Source organism: Phocoena phocoena, chromosome 6 (genome assembly GCF_963924675.1).
Source record: "Phocoena phocoena chromosome 6, mPhoPho1.1, whole genome shotgun sequence".
Classification (NCBI taxonomy): domain Eukaryota; kingdom Metazoa; phylum Chordata; class Mammalia; order Artiodactyla; family Phocoenidae; genus Phocoena; species Phocoena phocoena.
The window spans coordinates 30,035,198-30,057,474 of record NC_089224.1 but is presented as its reverse complement, the minus strand read 5'-3'; the positions used below and the strand labels follow the sequence as shown (position 1 = coordinate 30,057,474).

The 22,277-nt window shown below is 45.7% G+C and overlaps 1 protein-coding gene across 3 annotated transcripts in view; it reads left to right on the top strand.

Annotated features, from left to right (window-relative positions):
* DAPK1 (death associated protein kinase 1) overlaps window positions 1–21,968 on the top strand; it is a 206,488-nt gene extending 184,520 nt beyond the window's left edge. The window contains exons 20-26 of one of the 3 annotated variants that reach the window (XM_065879323.1): window positions 2,581–2,769; window positions 4,846–5,043; window positions 6,557–6,695; window positions 7,815–7,935; window positions 10,227–10,415; window positions 20,253–21,481; window positions 21,935–21,968. In XM_065879323.1, coding sequence (XP_065735395.1) covers window positions 2,581–2,769; window positions 4,846–5,043; window positions 6,557–6,695; window positions 7,815–7,935; window positions 10,227–10,415; window positions 20,253–21,481; window positions 21,935–21,968 — 2,099 coding nt within the window. Of the gene's footprint in view, window positions 1–2,580; window positions 2,770–4,845; window positions 5,044–6,556; window positions 6,696–7,814; window positions 7,936–10,226; window positions 10,416–20,252; window positions 21,858–21,934 lie in introns of those variants that run through there. The other 2 variants (XM_065879324.1, XM_065879325.1) reach the window with 2 other exon arrangements.
* Window positions 21,969–22,277: the final 309 nt, after the last annotated feature.

Genomic DNA, 22,277 nt, shown 5'->3' with positions numbered 1-22,277 from the left:
GCCCTAGGGGCCTCGTGTGCCGTAGGGGAATGGATGGAGCAGCGTTTCTGTTAGGCACTTGAGGAAAGCCTACCCCTGAGTGTGGCCTCCAGGGAAGGAAGTCCGTCTCCAGAAACAGCAGCATTGTCCCTTCACAGTGGCATTGCTAGTGCCTGGGCACCATGCTCTGCTGTGTCCTAGGCCAGAGCTCTGGACGCCCTTGACCTCTGCTAGAATGGTCAGGCCTTCCTCCTTTCCCTGGGAGAGGTGCCCACGTGGGCACATTTACATCACTCAGGCAGCAGGAAGGTCATTTGCCTTTAGAAACTTGGCTTTGCGTTGCACTGGAGGCTAAAGGCTGAGCCACCAGCCAGGAGACAGGATGGGGTGGTGTGGGGACCTGGGGGCAGCCACTCACGGCACGTGGCTGACACGCACACACTGCCTTGGTGGCCAGCTGAGTGCCACAGCTGTTGCACTGTGGTTCTGCGGTAGGAAGGAAACCCCCGGTGCCAGCGGAGGAGCGCGCAGCCAGGAAGATCACTGCAGGAGGCTGTTGTCTGCTCACCGGAGAGGAGCGTTTGCAGGAAGTCTCTTCTGACCTGGGTGCAAAAGCGGCTTCTCCCTCGGGGCCTGCCACTTTTTACCACTAGGGGTCAGTGGTTAGCAAAAAAGTTTTCCTCCCATGATTTTAATGTTTCCCTGTGAAATTGTTATTTTAATAATACCGTATACAAACTCTGTCCTAACCTTTCATCCTCCCAACAAAAACTGTCCGTGAGGTGCCGGAGTGCCTGTCATTTACCGAATCCATTCTGGTCTCCCTCGGCAAGCCTCAGCCCACAGTGCCACTAAACAAAGCTTATTCCCGACAGGGATCGTCCCCAGGTTTCCAGGCACGGGGAAATGGACAAACCCATTCTTGTGTAGTCACATGGCTTTTCTCAGACTTGGACTAACAATCTCTAAAGAAATACACTAAAATGTCCATCACATTGGCCTAGAGAGTTGAGTCATTTTGTTTTCTAATTTGCACTTCTGTTTGCCAAGTTTTCTACTTTTATAACCCGGGGCGGTGGGGAGCTCCAGTTTTCTCCTCCTCCCTGCCAACCCCTTGGATATTCCCATTGTCCTGTCCTCAGTCTGAAGTCTTTGGTCTTTAAACAAGGGTTACCTTTGTGTTTGGATCACGAAGTTTAAAAGTCAGGTGGCCCAGGTGAAATGGTCATTTCTTTAGTCTCTTGCAGTGACTGTCACTATTAACTCTGAACCAAAGGTACGAACTATATGGTGCGATTCGGTTCACTGAGCCCCTCCCTGGTGCACTCACGGAGCCTCCCGCTGTGCCCACCCGAGTTCTAGCCCTGAAGCGGAGAGGCCAGCTCTGCCTTCACAGTGCTGTCAGGGGTCTGTTGCGAGAGACGGGCAAAAGCCAGAAGGAGGTCAGGACCGAGGGCACACAGGGCACCGCTCCTGGCCCAGGGGACCCAAATGTGTTATTCAGTTGATTCCCCTGCCCCACCAAGTTCTACCGTTACTATTTATGTCATATTTTTAAAACTGATTCTTTTTATTTACTAAAAGACATAGGTTTGAAAGTAAAATTGCTAATGTCCTTACCATAAATGGAAAACCCATATCCCTACTACCAATAAATAAAAATAAATGCAATGAACAGCAATGTGATTAAAATCTAGCTATATACTGTGGCCCACTCCCTCTTTTTTTTTTTCTAGAAAGAGGAAGAACATGCTTCCATCTTTTTCTTTTTCTTTTTTTTTTTTTAATTGGGGTATAGTTTTTTACACTCCCTCTCTATTAAAAGGGAAGATTAGCAAGGATTGAAGACATGGTAAAAACTTAATGTCACGCATTGAGACTTGCTACTAGAGCAATTTAAAGACCTTCAAGGGGATTTTATAAAGGAATGGCCTTCTCGCTGTATGATTCAGCATTACTTAATGCCATGCATTTTGCGTTCAACCTAACAGTCTCGTGTACCAGAGTGGTACTCATCTCATCTGTTATCAGTCAGGGTCCTGGTGGAGATTTAATGAAAGTTCAAAGTCACAGGCACAATTCCCAAGAACATACAAGAGACAGTGAAGCATCCGGAGGCTAGGAACAGAGGGGAGCCATTAGTTACCACCCCTGAGGCTGAAAAGGCAAGAGGAGGAAGTCAGGATCCTGGGAAAGCTGGAGCTCCAGGGGAGAAGCCTCCAGGGCGTCTAGGGTCAGAGACACAACTGCTATCAGAAAAGCAGCAGGCAGTGAGGAGGGAAAATATATACCTCGATCTTTCTCTCCTCCCAGCCTCTACAGTGCCTCCCATTGGTGGACCCTCACCGGAGGCACATGGCAAGCAAGCCTAGGAGATGCAGTCCATGGGGTTAGCCTCTCGGGACACAGAGCAGCGCAGGAAAGGATGCGGGAGGTGAAGCAAACAATCAACACGGTGTCCCTGGGAAACATTGCTGCCCAGCATACGCGAGAGGCACGTGCACAAGGCAGCCTGAAGCAGGGGTGGGGCAAGGGCGGAGGGCAAAGTCTGGGAAGGAGGGCAGGGGGCAAGGTCTGACGTGCTTGCTCTCTGGCCGGCAGTGTCCGTGAGCATCAACAACCTGTACCCGGGCTGTGAGAACGTGAACGTCCGGAGCCGCAGCATGATGTTCGAGCCGGGCCTCACCAAGGGGATGCTCGAGGTGTTCGGGGCCCCGTCCCACCACCCGCACTGCTCCGCCGATGACCAGTCCACCAAGGCCATCGACATCCAGAACGCCTACTTGAACGGTATGGCTCTCCCGCCCCAGATGGGAAGGACCTCGAGTCTCCCCCGGGGAGCCTGGCCCAGCGGGCATCCGTCACAGCCGCACAAAGGTTGGAAGAAGGGCCAGTGCAGAGTGACCCAGGACTGAAGCATGGCTGGTTAACAGCCCCCGAAAGTAAAGCTAAACCCCCTGGTGTCCCTAGCACCTGGCAAAGCACTGGGCACACAGAGGTGCTTAATAAATGACTTGAGGACATTTTTTAAAGTACTGCAGAACTTCCACTTGGATGGGAAATCTCATAAAATACAGTCCCGCTAGCATTTTGACATACCCGAGTTTGAAACTCAAGGGCTGCTCCCCCGGAGCTCCCAGCTGGGCCCAAGGCACTGGAACACGAGCCTCGTCGCGGCACGGTCCGGAGCAGGGATAGAGCAGTTTCTCTGAGGCTGAGTTCCCACGGCTGTGAGGATTTTACGAGCTCATGTTTATTAAAGGTCCTAGTATAATGTCTAGCAGGGAGAGGCTCTCAAAAAGTGGAAATTGGGAGCATCTTCACGAAGGCCCTTTTATTATACTGAACCCAGTGAAAAATAGAATACTCAGGGTGTTTACCTAAAGCAGTGGTTCTTTGACTCCAGCGTAGGCACAAATCCCCTGGAGGGCATGTGAAAACACAGACTTGCCAGCCCGCCCTCGAGCGTCTGATTCATCCCATCTGGGGAGTTTCTTGGTGATGCTGCTGCTGGGCCAGGGACCCTAATGAAATAGAATAAAAGTCCGTGTGCATTCTGCTCTCTTAAAAGCTGAGTGTTCTCTGAGCTGCCGGGAGCAAAGCTGGCCCCGCAGCATAGGGAGAGCAGAAGTGTGTCCTCAGCACCCATCACCCCTACCCTCATCCTTCGTCCTCCCCTGGCATTATCCCCATCCCACGTCCCTCGCAGTGCTCCCCAAGCTCAAAGGGCCTATTTCTGTGTTCCAGAACTATTCACACTAAGGCCTTAGCTGGCAGACTTAGAAGGCCATGCTCCCCAGGAGCGCCTGTGCTCTAGAAAAGCCCTATGGATCTTCCAAAATGACTCTCAACTGCAGAATTTCTGACACAGGATAAGCACCAAGGGGAAAAATTAGGGAAAGGGAGCCTGAAATCCTATAACATAAGTGGCCCTGCCTGGCTTCCCGGAGGCCAGTGGGTGGGCGGTCACTGACCTGGTGGGATGTGGCAGCATAGAGGTGACTGTGTCCATGTGTCTGCACAGTCATTAGGAGGTTCTGGGTGCCTAGGAGCTCCAGGTCAGAATCTCACCCATGACACTTGCGGGAAAAGCAGCCGCCCCCAAGGCTCCTGTGTGGGAGAGTGGGAGAGTAGCTGCCCCCCTACCCACACCCACAGCCTTCCTCCCCCCGACCCTTCGGCCACCTCCCCAGCGGAGGTGGCCTCTTGGACCCAATTTCCTCACAGCTCCTCTTACATCCTTCCTGTGCAAAGCCACTCATCAATTACTGCACCTTACACCTGTGCACGGCACCCTGCTCCCTTCTGACCGACCAAAACAGGTCTCTCACTCACCTGTGGAAGGTGAATTTAGTGACCATTTAACCAAAATTAAGGTTACGTTTCATAGTGAATATACCAATATTTGGGGGTGAAAAACATAATATATGTGTCCACATACACCTTTCCATGTATGCTTATAGGCATGCATATACACACATGTGTGTGGGGTGTTTGTGTGTGTGTGTGTGTGTGTGTGTGTGTGTGTGTGTACACCACTCTGTGGTATTATAAGTAGACGTGCTAGAGATAGAGATACAGATACAATAATGAAGGCATTAAGGAAAATTGATAAGCAGATACAGATATAAGTAGGTTTATGGATATAGATATTATAAAAGGCATGGATGTAAAAACAGACATAGACATAAGAAATAGGGAAATGTAAATATTCCATATGTAGATCTATACTTAAGTAGATGCATAAATAAATAGATGAATGTCACTGTCCCTACTGGTCATCCCTAAAGTGCTGAGTAAAGCTGTGATTGAAATTTGGTGGTGGTGTTTCACAATCACAATCTTTCTTTTTCTTTTTCTCTGTAGGCGTTGGCGATTTCAGTGTGTGGGAGTTCTCTGGAAATCCTGTATACTTCTGCTGTTATGACTATTTTGCTGCAAATGATCCCACGTCCATCCATGTCATCGTTTTCAGTCTAGAAGAACCCTACGAGATCCAGCTGAATCAAGTGATCTTCTGGCTCAGTTTTCTGAAGTCTCTTGTCCCGGTTGAAGAACCCATAGGTAAGCCGAGGTGCCCCTCAGGGAGGCGTGCCCTTCCTGCTGGCCTCGCACCCTGGTCATGCCCGGATCCAACAGCTTGTGGCCAACAGCTGCGGGAACCCTTGTTCCTCCTTCCTATCAGGAGATTTCCACTCTAGAAGTTTCCTAGGGCTCAGCTGTTTTTTTTGTTCTGCAAGGAGTTGTTTCATGATTGCATATTTCTGCCACAAAGACTCAATTCTGAGCAATTCCTTGAGAGCCGTTTCTTGCTTTCTTTCTATATTTTAGGGCTGTGGTCATTTTTGTTAGGTGCAAAGTGGAATACCTCTTTGACAGCTACTGTGCCTTACCTAATGGGTACATAATTAATAGAATGAGCTCTCCTTCGTTCTGTAGTTCCATCAGAAATGAAAGAAAAGGGGGCTTCCCTGATGGCACAGTGGTTGAGAGTCCGCCTGCCGATGCAGGGGACACGGGTTCGTGCCCCGGTCCGGGAAGATCCCACATGCCGCGGAGCGGCTGGGCCCGTGAGCCATGGCCGCTGAGCCTGCGCGTCCGGAGCCTGTGCTCCATAACGGGAGAAGCCACAACAGTGAGAGGCCCGCGTACCGCAAAAAAAAAAAAAAGAAAGAAAGAAAGAAAAGGAACCGTGTTAACTGAATGCATTATCTTAGCCTTATCCCTAAAGGAAAAGACAGCATGGACAGACTTATTTTCTTCTTTTCATACAAAAAAAGAAGCAGCCTTCCCTGATGAAATGCAAAACTCAGCAGTCATTTTTTTTTGAAAAACTTACAATAATAAAATAAATTGGGCTAATTCCCCTCAGGGTACCTCCAATTTTGCCTCCTTTTTTTTTGTGGTACGCAGGCCTCTCACTGTTGTGGCCTCTCCCGTTGCGGGGCACAGGCTCCGGGCACACAGGCTCAGCGGCCATGGCTCACGGGCCCAGCCGCTCCGCGGCATGTGGGATCTTCCCGGACCGGGGCACGAACCCGTGTCCCCTGCATCGGCAGGCGGACTCTCAACCACTGCACCATCAGGGAAGCCCTTGCCTCTTTCTTTCTCATTCTCTTTCATGTTTTCGTTTCAAACACGCCCATAAGTGAGAGGCTCTCTGCCTGTGTGAACTGCAGGAGTCTCCCTTCTGAGCCATTTCTGTGCTGGTGCTGCATTCAGCGGGCTTGCTCTGGTCTTATAAAGGGTGTCCCCCTGGTCAGAGGTTAGATCTCTCCTCACCATGCAAACAAGGCCTATTTGGAGGAAGATCTGAGAAGCTGCCTTATGCCCTGTGGTCACTTCTACTCCACTTCTGAGCAATCTTCCCGGAGGCCCAGGAAATAGGTTCATTCCATTCTGGGCCAGGCCTAGGCCTTCCAGAGGTCACTCCTAGCAGCAGGCCTGGGGCCCTCGGGTCTGCGGGCAAAGTTGTATGTCCACCTGGCGAGACGGCCCAGGCCTCAGGCAGAGCACGCAACCTCAGCTGGGCAGGATGGAGGACCCACCTGTGAAACGGCTTGCTCTCTGCCCTCAGCCTTTGGCGGCAAGCTGAAGAACCCACTCCGAGTTGTCCTGGTGGCCACCCACGCCGACATCATGAACATTCCTCGTCCAGCTGGAGGCGAGTTCGGATATGACAAAGACACCTCGTTGCTGAAAGAGGTCAGGAACAGGTAAGTCAGCTGCTGCATCTTCAGGGGTGATACAGCCAAAGTCATGTGACCCAGAGAAAGGAATTAAAGAATTGAAAGGCCTCTTTAGCTTGGTCGAATTTTTTTTTACCAAAGCCACAAATACACATAATAACAAATCAAACAGAAGTAAAGGGCACATAATAAAAGTCAGCAGCCTTCTCACTTCTGTCCTTGTCCCCAAGTACCCCTGCCCAGAGGTAACTCCTTTTAGTTGTTTGATGTATTTTTTTTCAGCTCTAGGGAGGAATAATTGACAAGTGAAATTGTAAGATATTTAAATTGTATGAAGTGGCGATTTGATGTGTGTATACAATGTGAAAGGATTCTCTCCATCTCGTTAATTAACGTATCCGTCACCTCACCCACTTATCTTTTTTTTTTTTTGGTGAGAACATCCATCAGTATTTCTCAAAATGAAAGTTGCAACCTGCTAGTGGCTCATGAAATTCATTTAGGAGGTCTGGAGTGGAGTGGAGGGGAGAAGGACGTGATGGAAAGTATCAGAGTGTATTTTGTGTCAAGTATTTTTGGAAAACTTCTTTTTCACTTATAAATATGGATGTGCACAGAATCACAATGTAAACGTATCTATTTTTACTTAGTGTCTATCCCCAAAACAGTTTCAACCTGCAGTTCTATTTAATATGCTAGTAATGTGAATTCTTGGTTTATCAACTGACAACACTTCTCTGTTATCTTCCTGATGTGAGAAATAGGGCTTCTACTAATATTTTAGATCTAAGGTGTTATTTCATACTCATCCCTCTGTTCTCACTCCATCAACCTGCAGAAACATCTCTTCTTCTGCCTTGTAAAGTGAGTGCATTAGGCCTCCCCTTTCCTGCATCGGGGGAAGCTGTTTCCCCCGTTTTGTGGAAGCTGGAGCGCCTGTCTGCACCCGGAGCAGGCTGTGTCCCCAGGCCTCCACCCCAGGGTGACGTTACAGAGTCCAGCCAACAGCAGGTGTGGGGTGTCTCTGCAAGGCCACCAGAACTTCCTTGCCTCCCACCAACCTTTTGGGCCAGCAGGAGCCTGGCCCTCTGTGGAAACACCCGGTGAGACTGCGTCACTCTGAGGAGGTTACTGCTCTTTCCTTAGGTTTGGGAACGATCTTCACATTTCAAATAAGCTGTTCGTTCTGGATGCCGGGGCTTCTGGGTCTAAGGACATGAAGGTACTTCGAAATCACCTGCAAGAAATACGGAGCCAGATTGTTTCGGTGAGTATACCTGGGGAGGGCTGGACCCAACCTTCCCCCGGACCATCCAGTGACCCGGGAGTTGGGCCTCTTTTGTGTGGCCCTCTGAGTTTGGTCTGGTTTTCATGGGACCCAGTACGCGGTGTCTGCATGGCCATGTTTTTATCCTGTTACCCTGGGGTAAGGAAGGAAGAGTAGAGAAACAAGGAGAGATGGCCGTGAGATGAAGCGTTGTTATGGGCAAGGTTAGAGTGTATGAAATTCTGACAGTTTTGGTTGTTTGTTTAAATGTAAAATTGTTTGTTAGAAATTACAAAAGCAATGCAAAAGTGACTTATTGTGAAATATTTGGGAAATGCAGGAAAGTAGGAAAACAGTCACCAACAAAATTCACTGAAGAGCATAAAATAATAGCTGTCCAAATGGAATAAGGTGGTGTTCCTGGATGGCAAGACTTTATTACTAAGTGTTTCATTTTCCCAAGTTATATAAACTTCATATAGTTCCAGTTAGCATCTGAATGGGGTTGAGGAGATTGGGTTTTTGTCTTAAAATTTCAACAGAAGAATAAATGAAACATGTTACAAAGGCTCTGTAATCAATAAACCAATAAATAACTGGAATAGATTAGTGAGTGTCAAAGTAAATCAGAACATCTGCAGAAATTTAATAGAGAACATAGACGTTATTTAAAGTTAATGGGGAAAATGTTTATTTAATAAATGATCTGGCACAACTAGCTGTCTGCCTAGAAGGAAATTAGGTTGAACTCCTGCTTACTACATAGCGCAAAAATAGACTGTAGGCAGACTAAAGCTTTTAAATGTAAAAAATAAAGTAATATCTTGATGGAAATGCAAGATCATTTATTTTTAAAATAGCTTAGAAGTGCTTTGAGAAACCTTTTCAGCCAAGTTAGAAAACCTCAGAAGTTTTCAAAGAAAATACACCAATATTTTGTCAAATACATTTGACAACATAGAAGATTTTTCTGGCCAATAAATTCCATAAACAAAGTTAAAAGGTGAGATAGATTGGGGAAAAAATATTCTCAGTGCACCTGGCATATAAAAGGTTGCTATCCATAATATTCTAAAAGCTGTCTGAAATGGGTAAGAAATGGGCAAATATCCCAATGTAAAACTCCTAAAACAAAATGCTCCAGGGACTGTTCCTGCTTCTAAGCTCGAGTGTAACAAGGAGGACATGGCTCTCGCTCCCCTGCATGGCAGGTGCCGTCTTTAGTTATAACTCACCGTTTGCCTGATAGAAGTGCCGTGCTTACAATACCAGGCTCCAGTTCTAGACATGCTTTTGGAATTTTCAGGAACCCTCTCCTCTCTCGTGAAGCTTGACCCTCGCTTTCTAAAGGGGGGTACACTACGGCAGAGTCAGTGGGCAGGGTAAAGCCTAGAGGGCCTTGAAGAACCTGGTCACGGAAACCAGTGGGTGGCGATCGGGAACAGTGGTCTGTGGCTGGCTCAGCGCCTGCTCACCAGGTGGGAGGAGGGCCTGTGCTCCCTGAAGAGCCTTGAGCTGGGGTGTGGCATGATGTCTGCTTCACATCCCGCACACCCCCAACTTCTGCGGTCAGGCAGACGAAGCTCACCAAACAAACTGCCTTTATCCCTGGGAATATTGTTCGTTGAATAGGGAGTGGAATTTAGGGGGTGTAAAAGATGAGATTGGAGAAGGGACTGCCTGATTAATGACGCAGTGCAGGGTATGGCTCATGGCGTTTTTAACTAGGAAAGTGTGCTGACTGTGAGTCTGTAACATAGACTGATTTATTTAACCAAGTTAAGAGCTTAAAAACTAATTTCAAGCCAATTACCAAGAATTAATCAAATTTGAAATATTTCAACAGTAATCCCCATGAATACCTAATTTACTGGTAAAAAGCCATCTAATATTGATAATGATACTTACTCTTTTTTCCTGTCTCTTTGTTCATAAAGCGGCCATCACCTGGCTGAAACCCTCACTCCAAGAGAGGGAGGGAGGAAAACATTAGGACTTAGTGAACGTTAGTTAATTGAGTCCACAATTCCAAAGCCATTTTTTGTGGATCCGTGCCATCTATTTAAGACGAGCAGTGGAAATGAAAGCCTCTATAAAATTTTACATTTGTTAAATAGATCCTGCTTAAAGGCAACACTGAAAAAAGAAAACTGCCCCAGTACTTAACCAAAAATCACTGGCGCATCCAAAGAATTACATGCAACAGTGCAGATGTGAGCGGCATCGTTTTTTGCCGGCTCCTCCTGAGTCCCCACAGCTGTGCGTTGACCTGCCTGTACTGCATGTTCTAGGTCTGCCCTCCAATGACTCACCTGTGTGAGAAAATCATCTCCACGCTGCCCTCCTGGAGGAAGCTCAACGGGCCCAACCAGCTGATGTCATTGCAGCAGTTTGTGTACGACGTGCAGGACCAGCTGAACCCCCTGGCCAGCGAGGTGGACCTCCGGCGCATCGCCCAGCAGCTCCACAGTGCCGGCGAGGTGAGGGCTCCAGCCCTGGCAAGGGTCTGGGAGGGGGCCCTGGGATGCATTTCCAGTGTCTGAAGGTGGGATGAGCTGCGGGGGCCGAGTGGCAACTGCCCACTACCCATGATGTTTCCAGACGTGTGACTATCACAGGAAGCCTCGAGTGATTCCCCGAACCGCCGTTCTTTGCTCTCCTGTTCATCTTAAGAGCTGTTGTTTTGTCTTGCTTTGGTTGGTTTGTTTTCCGGCTTCTCTTAGTTTGGGAGCACAGTTCCCGCTACACTGGGTGACTGGGCCTCTCCTCTCTCTCCCTGGGGCAGCTGATGCTTAGCTGTGATTCCTGCAGCCTTCAGGATGGCTGCTCTCCATGGAGTGTATCAGCTCCAAACAGATCTCTTGGGCTCACAGACAATCAAGAAATAGTAGTGACGTATCTTCAGGGAGGGAACATGTGGAGACACTAAGACACGGCAAGCAGTGATCCCCGGAAATGACCGAGAGATAGGAATCTCTCTTCCTGGTTCAGCTCTTGGGTGCAGTTTGGGAACCCTGTTCTAATTGCTTCATATGCTGCCTGTTCCTCTCAACGGGGCATAGCCTTCACATTCTCCCATCATGTGAAATCAGGAGACAGTGTAAGCTAGTATGGGCTAAGACAGTTCTGAATATTAAAAACCAGAAGCAGTTCCAGGAATTTTGCAAACCAGAAGCTTCCCTGCCCAGTCTCAGGTGCCATGTGTGGCCCTTGGCCATGGATTACATAGGTTTGAAATTCTACTTGAATCAAGAAGCCAGCGGCCCTAAAAACTAGAGCCTCAAGCAGTGATTGTGTCAGTCTTTAAATTCCAATGAAACTACAGGCTAATCTACTGGCTCCTCCAGCAGTACTTTTTTTTTTTTTTGGTAACATCTTTATTGGAGTATAATTGCTTTACAATGCTGTGTTATTTTCTGCTTTACAACAGAGTGAATCAGCTATATGTATACATATATCCCCATATCCCCTCCCTCTTGCATCTCCCTCCCGCCCTCCCTATACCACCCCTCTAGGTGGTCACAAAGCATGGAGCTGATCTCCCTGTGGTATGCGGCTGCTTCCCACTAGCTATCTATTTTACATTTGGTAGTGTATATAAGTCCCTGCCACTCTCTCACTTCATCCCAGCTTACCCTTCCCACTCCCCATGTCCTCAAGTCCATTCTCTACGTCTGCGTCTTTATTGCTGTCCTGCCCCTAGGTTCTTCAGAACGATTTTCTTTTTTTTTTTTAGATTCCATATATGTGTGTTAGCATAACTTATTTGTTTTTCTCTTTCTGACTTACTTCACTCTGTATGACAGACTCTAGGTCCATCCACCTCATTACAAATAACTCAATTTTGTTTCTTTTTATGGCTGAGTAATATTCCATTGTATATATGTGCCGCATCTTCTTTATCCATTCATCTGTTGATGGACATTTAGGTTGCTTCCATATCCTGGCTATTGTAAATAGAGCTGCAGTGAACATTGTGGTACATGACTCTTTTTGAATTATGGTTTTCTCAAGATATATGCCCAGTAATGAGATTCCTGGGTCGTGTGGTAGTTTATTTTCAGTTTTTTAAGGAACCTCCATACTGTTCTCCATAGTGGTTATATCTATCTATATTCCCACAAACGGTGCAAGAGGGTTCCCTTTTCTCCACACCCTCTCCAGCATTTATTGATTGTAGATTTTTTGATGATGACCATTCTGACTGGTGTAAGGTGATACCTCATTGTGGTTTTGATTTGCATTTCTCTAATGACTAGTGATGTTGAGCATCCTTTCATGTGTTTGTGGGCAATCTGTATATCTTCTTTGGAGAAATGTCTATTTAGGTCTTCTGCCCATTTTTTGGATTGGGTTGTTTGTTTTGTTGACATTGAGCTGCATGAGCTGCTTGTACATTTTGGAGATTAATCCTTTGTCAGTTGCTTCATTTGCAAATATTCTCTACCATTCTGAGGGTTGTCTTTTTGTCTGGTTTATGTTTTCCTTTGCTGTGCAAAAGCTTTTAAGCTTCATTAGGACCCATTTGTTTATTTTTGGTTTTATTTCCATTCCTCTAGGAGGTGTGTCAAAAAGGATCTTGCTGTGATTTATGTCATAGAGTGTTCTGCCTATGTTTTCCTCTAAGAGTTTGATAGTGTCTGCCTTACATTTAGGTCTTTAATACACTTTGAGTTTATTTTTGTGTATGGTGTGAGGGAGTGATCTAATTTCATTCTTTTACATGTAGCTGTCCAGTTTTCCCAGCACCACTTATTGAAGAGGCTGTCTTTTCTCCATTATGTATTCTTGCCTCCTTTATCAAAAATAAGGTGACCATATGTGTGTGGGTTTATCTCTGGGCTTTCTATCCTATCCCATTGATCTATAGTTCTGTTTTTGTGCCAGTACCATGTTGTCTTGATTACTGTAGCTTTGTAGTATAGTCTGAAGTCAGGGACCCTGATTCCTCCAGCTCCGTTTTTCTTTCTTAGGATTGCATTGGCTATTCAGGGTCTTTTGTGTTTCCAAAGAAATTGTGAAATTTTTTGTTCTAGTTCTGTGAAAAATGTCATTGGTAGTTTGATAGGCATTGCACTGAATCTGTAGATTGCTTTGGGTAGTATAGTCATTTTCACAATGTTGATTCTTCCAATCCAAGAACATGGTATATCTCTCCATCTGTTTGTATCATCTTTTTTCTTTCATCAGTGTCTTATAGTTTTCTGCATACAGGTCTTTTGTCTCCTTAGGTAGGTTTATTCCTACATATGTCATTCATTAGTATATAGGAATGCAAGAGATTTCTGTGCATTAACTTTGTATCCTGCTACTTTACCAAATTCGTTGATTAGCTCTAGTAGTTTTCTGGTAGCATCTTTAGGATTCTCTGTGTATAGTGTCATGTCATCCTCAAACGGTGACAGCTTTACTTCTTCTTTTCTGTCTTGGATTCCTTTTACTTCTTTTTCTTCTCTGATTGCTGTGGCTAAAACTTCCAAAATTATGTTGAATAATAGTGATGAAAGTGGGCAACCTTGTCTTGTTCCTGAGCTTAGAGGAAATGGTTTCAGTTTTTCAAAATTGAGAACAATGTTGGCTGTGGGTTTGTCATATATGGCTTTTATTATGTTGAGCTAAGTTCCCTCTGTGACTACTTTCTGAAGGGTTTTTTTTATCATAAATGGTGTTGAATTTTGTCAAAAGCTTTTTCTGCATCTACTGAGATGATCATATTGTTTTTCTCCTTCAATTTGTTAATATGGTTTGGTTTTTCTCCTTCAGTTTGTTAATATACTTTATCACATTGATTGATTTGCATATATTGAAGAATCCTTGCCTTCCTGGGGTAAACCCCACTTGATCATGGTGTATGACCCTTTTAATGTGCTGTTGGATTCTCTTTGCTAGTATTTTGTTGGGGATTTTTGCATCTATGTTCATCAGTGATAATTGGTCTGTAGTTTTCTTTCTTTGTGACATCTTTGTCTGGTTTAGGTATCAGGGTGATGGTGGCCTTGTAGAATGCGTTTGGGAGTGTTCCTCCCTCTGCTATATATTGAAAGAGTATGAGAAGGATAGGTGTTAGCTCTTCTCTAAGTGTTTGATAGAATTCGCCTCTGAAGCCATCTGGTCCTGGGCTTTTGTTTGTTGGAAGATTTTTAATCACAGTCTAAATGTCAGTGTTTGTGATTGGTCTGTTCATATTTTCTATTTCTTCCTGGTTCAGTCTTGGAAAGTTGTTCATTTCTAAGAATTTGTCCATTTCTTCCAGGTTGTCCATTTTATTGGAATAGAGTTGCTTGTAGTAATCTCTCATGATCCTTTGTATTTCTGCAGTGTCAGTTGTTACTTCTCCTTTTTCATTTCTAATTCTATTGATTTGAGTCTTCTCCTCTTTTTTCTTGATGAATCTGCCTAAAGGTTTATCAATTTTGTTTATCTTCTCAAAGGACCAGCTTTTAGTTTTACTGTTCTTTGCTATCATTTCCTTCATTTCTTTTTCATTTATTTCTGATCTGATCTTTATGATTTCTTTCCTTCTTCTAACTTTGGGGTTTTTTGTTCTTCTTTCTCTAATTGCTTTAGGTGTAAGGTTAGCTTGTTAATTTAAGATGTTTCTTGTTTCTTGAGGTAGGATTGTATTTCTGTAAACTTCCCTCTTAGAACTGCTTTTCCCGCATCCCATAGGTCTTGGATCATCCTGTTTTCATTGTCATTTGTTCCCAGGTATTTTTTGATTTCCTCTTTGATTTCTTCAGTGATCTCTTCGTTAATTAGTAGTGTATTGTTTAGCCTTCATGTGTTTGTATTCTTTAGAGATTTTTTCCTGTAATTGATATCATTGTGTTCGGAAAAGATAGTTGATACGATTTCAATTTTCTTAAATTTACCAAGACTTGATTTGTGACCTAAGATATGATCTATCCTGGAGAATGTTCCATGAGCACTTGAGAAGAAAGTGTATTCTCTTGTTTTTGGGTAGAATGTCCTATAAATATCAATTAAGTCCATCTTGTTTAATGTATCATTTAAAGCTTGTGTTTCCTTATTTATTTTCATTTTGGATGATCTGTCCATTGGTGAAAGTGGGGTGTTAAAGTCCCCTACTATGATAGTGTTACTGTCGATTTCCCCTTTATGGCTGTTAGCATTTGCCTTATGTATTGAGGTGCTCCTATGTTGCGTGCATAAATAGTTACAGTTGTTATATCTTCTTCTTGGATTGATCCCTTGATCATTATGCAGTGTCCTTCTTTGTCTCTTGTAATAGTCTTTATATTAAAGTCTATTTTGTCTGATATGAGAATTGCTACTCCAGCTTTCTTTTGATTTCCATTTTCATGGAATAGCTTTTTACATCCCCTCACTTTCAGTCTGTATGTGTCACTAGGTCTGAAGTGGGTCTCTTGTAGACAGCATATATATGGGTCTTGTTTTTGTATCCATTCAGCCAGTCTATGTCTTTTGGTTGGAGCATTTAATCCATTTACATTTAAGATAATTATCGATATGTATGTTCCTTTTACCATTTTCTTAATTGTTTTGGGTTTGTTATTGTAGGTCTTTTCCTTCTCTTGTGTTTCCTGTCTAGAGAAGTTCCTTTAGTATTTGTTGTAAAGCTGGTTTGGTGGTGCTGAATTCTTTTAGCTTTTGCTTGTCTCTAAAGGTTTTAATTTCTCTGTCAAATCTGAATGAGATCCTTGCTGGGTAGAGTAATCTTGGTTGTAGGTTTTTTCCTTTCATCACTTTAAATATGTCCTGCCACTCCCTCTGGCTTGCAGAGTTTCTGCTGAAAGATCAGCTGTTAACCTTTTGGGGATTTCTTTGTATGTTATTTGTTGTTTTTCCCTTGCTGCTTTTAATATTTTTTCTTTGTATTTAATTTTTGACAGTTTGATTAATATGTGTCTTGGACTGTTTCTCCTTGGATTTATCCTGTTTGGGACTCTCTGTGCTTCCTGGACTTGATTATCTATTTCGTTTCCCATATTAGGGAAGTTTTCAACTATAACCTCTTCAAATATTTTCTCAGTCCCTTTCTTTTTCTCTTCTTTTTCTGGGACCCCGATAATTCGAATGTTGGTGCGTTTAATGTTGTCCCAGAGGTCTCTGAGTCTGTCCTCAGTTCTTTTCTTTTTTTTTTTTTTCTTTATTCTGCTCTGCGGTAGTTATCTCCAGTATTTTATCTTCCAGGTCACTTATCCGTTCTTCTGCCTCAGTTATTCTGCTATTGATCCCTTCTAGAGAATTTTGAATTTCATTTATTGTGTTGTTCATCATCGTTTGTTTGCTCTTTAGTTCTTCTAGGTCCTTGTTCAACGTTTCTTGCATTTTCTCCATTCTGTTTCAAAGATTTTGGATCATCTTTACTATCATTAGTCTGAATTCTTTTTCAGGTAGACTGCCTGTTCCCTCTTCATTTGTTTGATCTGGTGGGTTTTTACCTTGCTCCTTCATCTGCTGTGTGTTTCTCTGTCTTCTCATTTTTCTTAACCTACTGTGTTTGGGGTCTCCTTTTCGCAGGCTGCAGGTTCGTAGTTCCTATTGTTTTTGGTGTCTGCCCCCAGTGGCTAAGGTTGGTTCAGTGGGTTGTGGGCTTCCTGGTGGAGGGGACTAGTCCCTGTGTTCTGGTGGATGAGGCTGGATCTTGTCTTTCTGGTGGGCATGACCGCGTCCAGTGGTGTGTTTTGGAGTAACTGTGAACTTATTATGATTTTAGGCAGTCTCTCTGCTGATAGGTGGGTTTGTGTTCCTGTCTTGCTAGTTGTTTGGCATAGGGTATCCAGCCCTGGAGCTTGCTGGTCATTGAGTGGAGCTGGGTCTTAGCGTTGAGATGGAGATCTCTGGGAGAGCTTTCGCCGTTTGATATTATGTGGAGCTGGGAGGTCTCTGATGGACCAATGTCCTGAACTCGGCTCTCCCACCTCAGAGACACAGGCTTGACACCCATTCCGGAGCACCAAGTCAGCCACACGGCTCAGAAGAAAAGGCACAAAAAAAGAAAGAAAGGAAGGAAGGGAGAGAGGGAGGGAGCGAGGGAGGAAGGAAGGAAAATAAAGTCATTAAAATAAAAAAATTTATTAAAAATTTTAAAACAATTTTAAGTAATATTCAAAAAAAGAAAGAAAGAAGAGAGCAACCAAAAAATCAAATCCACTAATGATAACAAGCACTAAAAACTATACTAAAAAAGAAAAAAATAGACATAACCCTGGGACAAATGGTAAAAGCAAAGCTATACAGACAAAATCACACAAAGAAGCATACACATACACACTCACAAAAAAAGAAAAAGGAAAAAAAAAAAATATATATATATATAAAGAAAAGGAAGAGAGCAACCAAATCAATAAATAAGTCTACCAATGATAATAAACTCTAAATACTAAACTACAATAAACATAAAACCAAAAACAAATTAGATGCAGAAACCAAACCCCAAGTCTACAGTTGCTCCCAAAGTCCACCACCTCAATTTTGGGATGGTTTGTTTTCTATTCAGGTATTCCAGAGATGCAGGGTACATCAAGTTGATTGTGGAGATTTAATCTGCTGCCCCTGAGGCTGCTGGGAGAGATTTCCCTTTCTCTTTGTTCGCATAGCTCCTGGGGTTCAGCTTTGGGTTTGGCCCCGCCTCTGCGTGTAGGTCACCTGCGGTGTCTGTTCTTTGCTCAGACTGGCCAGGGTTAAAGTAGCAGCTGATTAGGGGTCTCTGGCTCACTCAGGCCAGGGGGAGGGAGGGGTACAGAATGCGGGGTGATCCTGCGGCGGGCAGAGGCCGGCGTGACGTTGCAACAGCCTGCGGCGCACCATGTGTTCTCCCGGGGAAGTTGTCCCTGGATCACGGAACCCTGGCCGTGGCGGGCTGCACAGGCTCCAGGGAGAGGAGGTATGGATAGTGTCCTGTGCTCGCACACAGGTTTCTTGCTGGCTGCAGCAGCAGCCTTAGCATCTCATGCCCGTCTCTGGTGTCCGCGCAGATAGCCGCGGCTTGCTCCCATCTCTGGAGCTCGTTTAGGCGGTGCTTTGAATCCCCTCTCCTCGTGCACCCCGAAACAATGGTCTCTTGACTCTTAGGCAGGTCCAGACTTTTTCCCGGACTCCCTCCCGGCTAGCTGTGGCGCACTAGCCCCCTTCAGGCTGCGTTCACTCAGCCAACCCCAGTCCTCTCCCTGGGGTCTGACCTCCGAAGCCCGAGCCTCAGCTCCCAGCCCCGCCCGCCCCAGCGGATGAGCAGACAAGCCTCTCGGGCTGGTGAGTGCTGGTCGGCCCCGATCCTCTGTGCGGGAATCTCTCCACTTTGCCCTCTGCACCCCTGTTGCTGCGCTTCTCCGTGACTCCGAAGCTTCCCCCCCGCCCACCCCCTGTCTCCTCCAGTGAAGGGGCTTCCTAGTGTGTGGAAACTTTCCCTCCTTCACAGCTCTGTCCCTGAGGTGCAGGTCCTGTCCCTATTCTTTTGTCTCTGTTTTTTTCTTTTGCCCTACAAAACTCCTACATGGAGGAGTTTCTTGCCTTTGGGGAGGTCTGAGGTCTTCTGCCAGCGTTCAGTAGGTGCTCTGTAGGAGTTGTTCCACATGTAGATGTATTTCTGATGTATTTGTGGGGAGGAGGGTGATCTCCGTGTCTTACTCCTCCGCCATCTTGAAGGTCTCTCCAGCAGTACTTTAAATGATTGAATCCAAGGGTGGGGATAAGCAAGGGATCAAACCTTACCTTGTAATATAGTGCTAGATATAAAAATATATATTGTAACCATAGTAATAAATTCACTCTTTTTAATACAGTATTCTCTTGCCTTGTGGCATTTGCCAGCAATTTTCTAGCTCATAGTGATTAATCCACATTATTTGACAACACATCCCTCCTTGGCCTTGAGACGTTAATAAGTAAATGAAGGCAGAATGAAAAAGAAGGGAAATCTAAATCAGGCGGCCCCCATTCTCATTGGCCTCCAGCCCCTCCTCCAGTACTATTCCTGCCCTCTAGCAAGTAATCTAAGGATCTTTTCAGATTTCATCAGTTGTCCCGTCTTTCTTCGGCTCAGGATCCCACACTGCACTCAGTCATCTGTCTCCTTAGTCTCCTCCAATACGGGACAGTTTATCAGTCTGTCTTTTGTGACCCTGAGGAGATAGTTGTGTCTAGGACTGAATTGCAGGCAGTATTCCACCAAATGCCTTATCAAAAATTAAGTAGATACTGCTCTACATTCCAGAAATGTACACTCTAAGTCTCAATTTTGAACAGAATCGTATCTACAAGGCATCTCAAAGATTTAAACCAGACTGTGGGGAGAAAAGTACTTCTGGTGCAAACAGGTCCAGGGTCTCAGCCTCCACGTGAGAACGGAGTCCACCTTGGATCACCATTCTTTGTAGAACTAGCCCAGAGTAGGGAGGGAAGGGAGGGAGGGGTAAGTGTTCCGTAAAGGGGAAAGTTGCTTCTATGTTTTGTCACTTTTTTTTTCTTTCTGATTTCTGCTTTTTCAAGAAATGAATGTGACAGGAAAAGCTTAAGTCCCTTTCGGCCACCTCTCGCCACTTTCCTCTCTCCCCACTCCAGGGCCAACCACTGTCATGGTAGCGTATCTTTCTAGACCTTTTTTATATGTGTGTGTGTTAAAAATTTACCTAACAGTCTAATATTGTAACATTCTGAATCTTTTTTGAAAAATTTCAAGCATTCAGAGAACTTAGAAGACTAGTACAATATCTCCTCATATCCTCGACACCTAATTTAACCAGTTGTTTACATTTTGCTACATTTGCTTTATCTCCTTCTCTTCTATCTCTTTATTTGCTTTGCAAACATCATGACCTTTCACCCCTAAAAAATTTAGCTTGTACCTCCTAAGGCAAAGGACATTCTCCCACATAACCACAATATAATTGATTATCACTTCCTGGAAACATAACATTGATATAATACTATTGTTGAATTTATAGTCCTCATTCAAGTGTTTGCCACTTGTCCCAGTAATTTCATTTATAGCTAATTTTATTTGTTTGTGTATTTATCTGGGGATTCAGAATCCAGTCAAAACTCACCCATTGCATTTGGCTCCCCTCTCTCTCTCTCTCTCTCTCTATCTTTTATTACATTGACCTTTTATAAGGGTCAAAGGTAGTCTTTTCAGAATCTCCCTTCTGACATTGCCAAGCTGGTTTTTTGGCTCAGTATTGATTTTTGAGATCTGTCCACATGAATGTGCTGAGTCATTCCTTACAATATCTGCACAGATTTCATCCCTGCTCAGGCCCTTCAGTGCTCCGAGCAGCTGAAGCATCTGGCCATTTAGGTTCCTATGAGTGACTTCCCGTTGTCCCCTCTGGCAGATCAACATCATGCAGAGTGAAACCGTCCAGGACGTGCTGCTCCTAGACCCCCGCTGGCTCTGCTCCAACGTTCTGGGGAAGCTGCTCTCCGTCGAGACCCCACGGGCCCTGCACCATTACCGGGGCCGCTACACCATGGAGGACGTCCAGCGCCTGGTGCCCGACAGCGACGTGGAGGAGCTGCTGCAGATTCTCGATGCCATGGATATCTGCGCCCGGGACCTGAGCAGCGGTACCATGGTGGACATCCCCGCCCTGATCAAGACTGACAACCTGCACCGGTCCTGGACAGATGAGGAGGACGAGGTACGGGTCTACGGCGGCGTGCGCGTCGTCCCCGTGGAGCACCTCACGCCCTTCCCGTGCGGCATCTTTCACAAGGTGCAGGTGAACCTGTGCAGGTGGATCCACCAGCAGAGCGCGGAGGGAGACGCGGACATCCGCCTGTGGGTGAACGGCTGCAAGATTGCCAACCGTGGGGCCGAGCTGCTGGTGCTTCTGGTCAACCACGGCCAGGGCATCGAGGTCCAGGTTCGCGGTCTGGAGACGGAAAAGATCAAGTGCTGTCTCCTGCTGGACTCGGTGTGCAGCACCATCGAGAACGTCATGGCCACCACGCTGCCCGGGCTGCTGACGGTGAAGCACTACCTGAGCCCCCAGCAGCTGAGAGAGCACCACGAGCCCGTCATGATCTACCAGCCGCGAGACTTCTTCCGGGCACAGACCCTCAAGGAGACCTCGCTGACGAACACCATGGGCGGGTACAGGGAGAGCTTCAGCAGCATCATGTGCTTCGGCTGTCACGACGTCTACTCGCAGGCCAGCCTGGGCATGGACATCCATGCGTCAGATCTGAACCTCCTGACCCGGAGGAAACTCAGTCGCCTGCTGGACCCACCCGATCCCATGGGGAAGGACTGGTGCCTTCTTGCCATGAACTTGGGTCTCCCCGACCTTGTGGCAAAGTACAACACCAATAACGGGTCTCCCAAGGAGTTCCTCCCGAGCCCGGTCCACGCCCTGCTCCGGGAATGGACCTCCTACCCCGAGAGCACGGTCGGCATCCTCATGTCCAAACTGAGGGAGTTGGGGCGCCGGGATGCGGCGGACTTCCTACTGAAGGCGTCCTCTGTGTTCAAAATCAACCTCGACGGCAACGGCCAGGAGGCCTACGCCTCAAGCTGCAACAGTGGCACATCTTATAATTCCATTAGCTCGGTCGTGTCCCGGTGAGGGCAGCCTTTGGCTTGGGCAGGGTCTCTTCCAACTGCAGAGGCAAGGGGGACACAGCCCATCTTTCCCGCTGCAGATTCTGGCGCGTCCTTTCCTACGCCCACATCCTGAAGGACGCCACCCTCCCTTCCGCTTCACCTATTTCTCTGCTACTACCTCCCTCCTCTCACACATTGCATTGTGTGTGAATGGTCTTTCTAGTTTAAGAGCAGACCCTATCCTTTCCTTTGGCCATTTGAAAAGCTAGCCCCCCTCCATCTCTCATCCTCTAGTACCTTGCTTCTTACTGATAATTTTATTGGAATTCCTAACTTTTCAATGAAATTTTTTTAAACTATTATATTGATTGTCCTTTTTAAAAAAAAGTGCACATTTATCCAAAATGTGTATTTCTTATACTTTTTTCTTTGTTATACCATGTCCTCAGCTTATCTCTTTTATATTTGTAGGAAAAACTCCCATGTAAGGAATCCCACTGTATGATTTATAAACAGACAATATGTGAGTGCCTTTTGCAGAAGAGGGTGTGTTTGAAATCATCCAAGTCAGCCCGGAGCTGTCGCGAAAGAAACGCTCCCTCTCTGTGTCTTGCTGTATGCTGATCATCGCCAGAGGTGCTGCACCCGAGGTTTTTTTTTTTTTTTTTTCTTTTTTGGCAATTTTTGTGTTTCCTTTGACAAGGAAAGGGGAGAAAGAAACCTCCTCTAGAGCAATTTCATGGCCAGTGTTGTTGCTACGATAAGACATGTTTGTGTTTGCTTTTGTTTCAACGTCAGTGTGAACATCCACGTG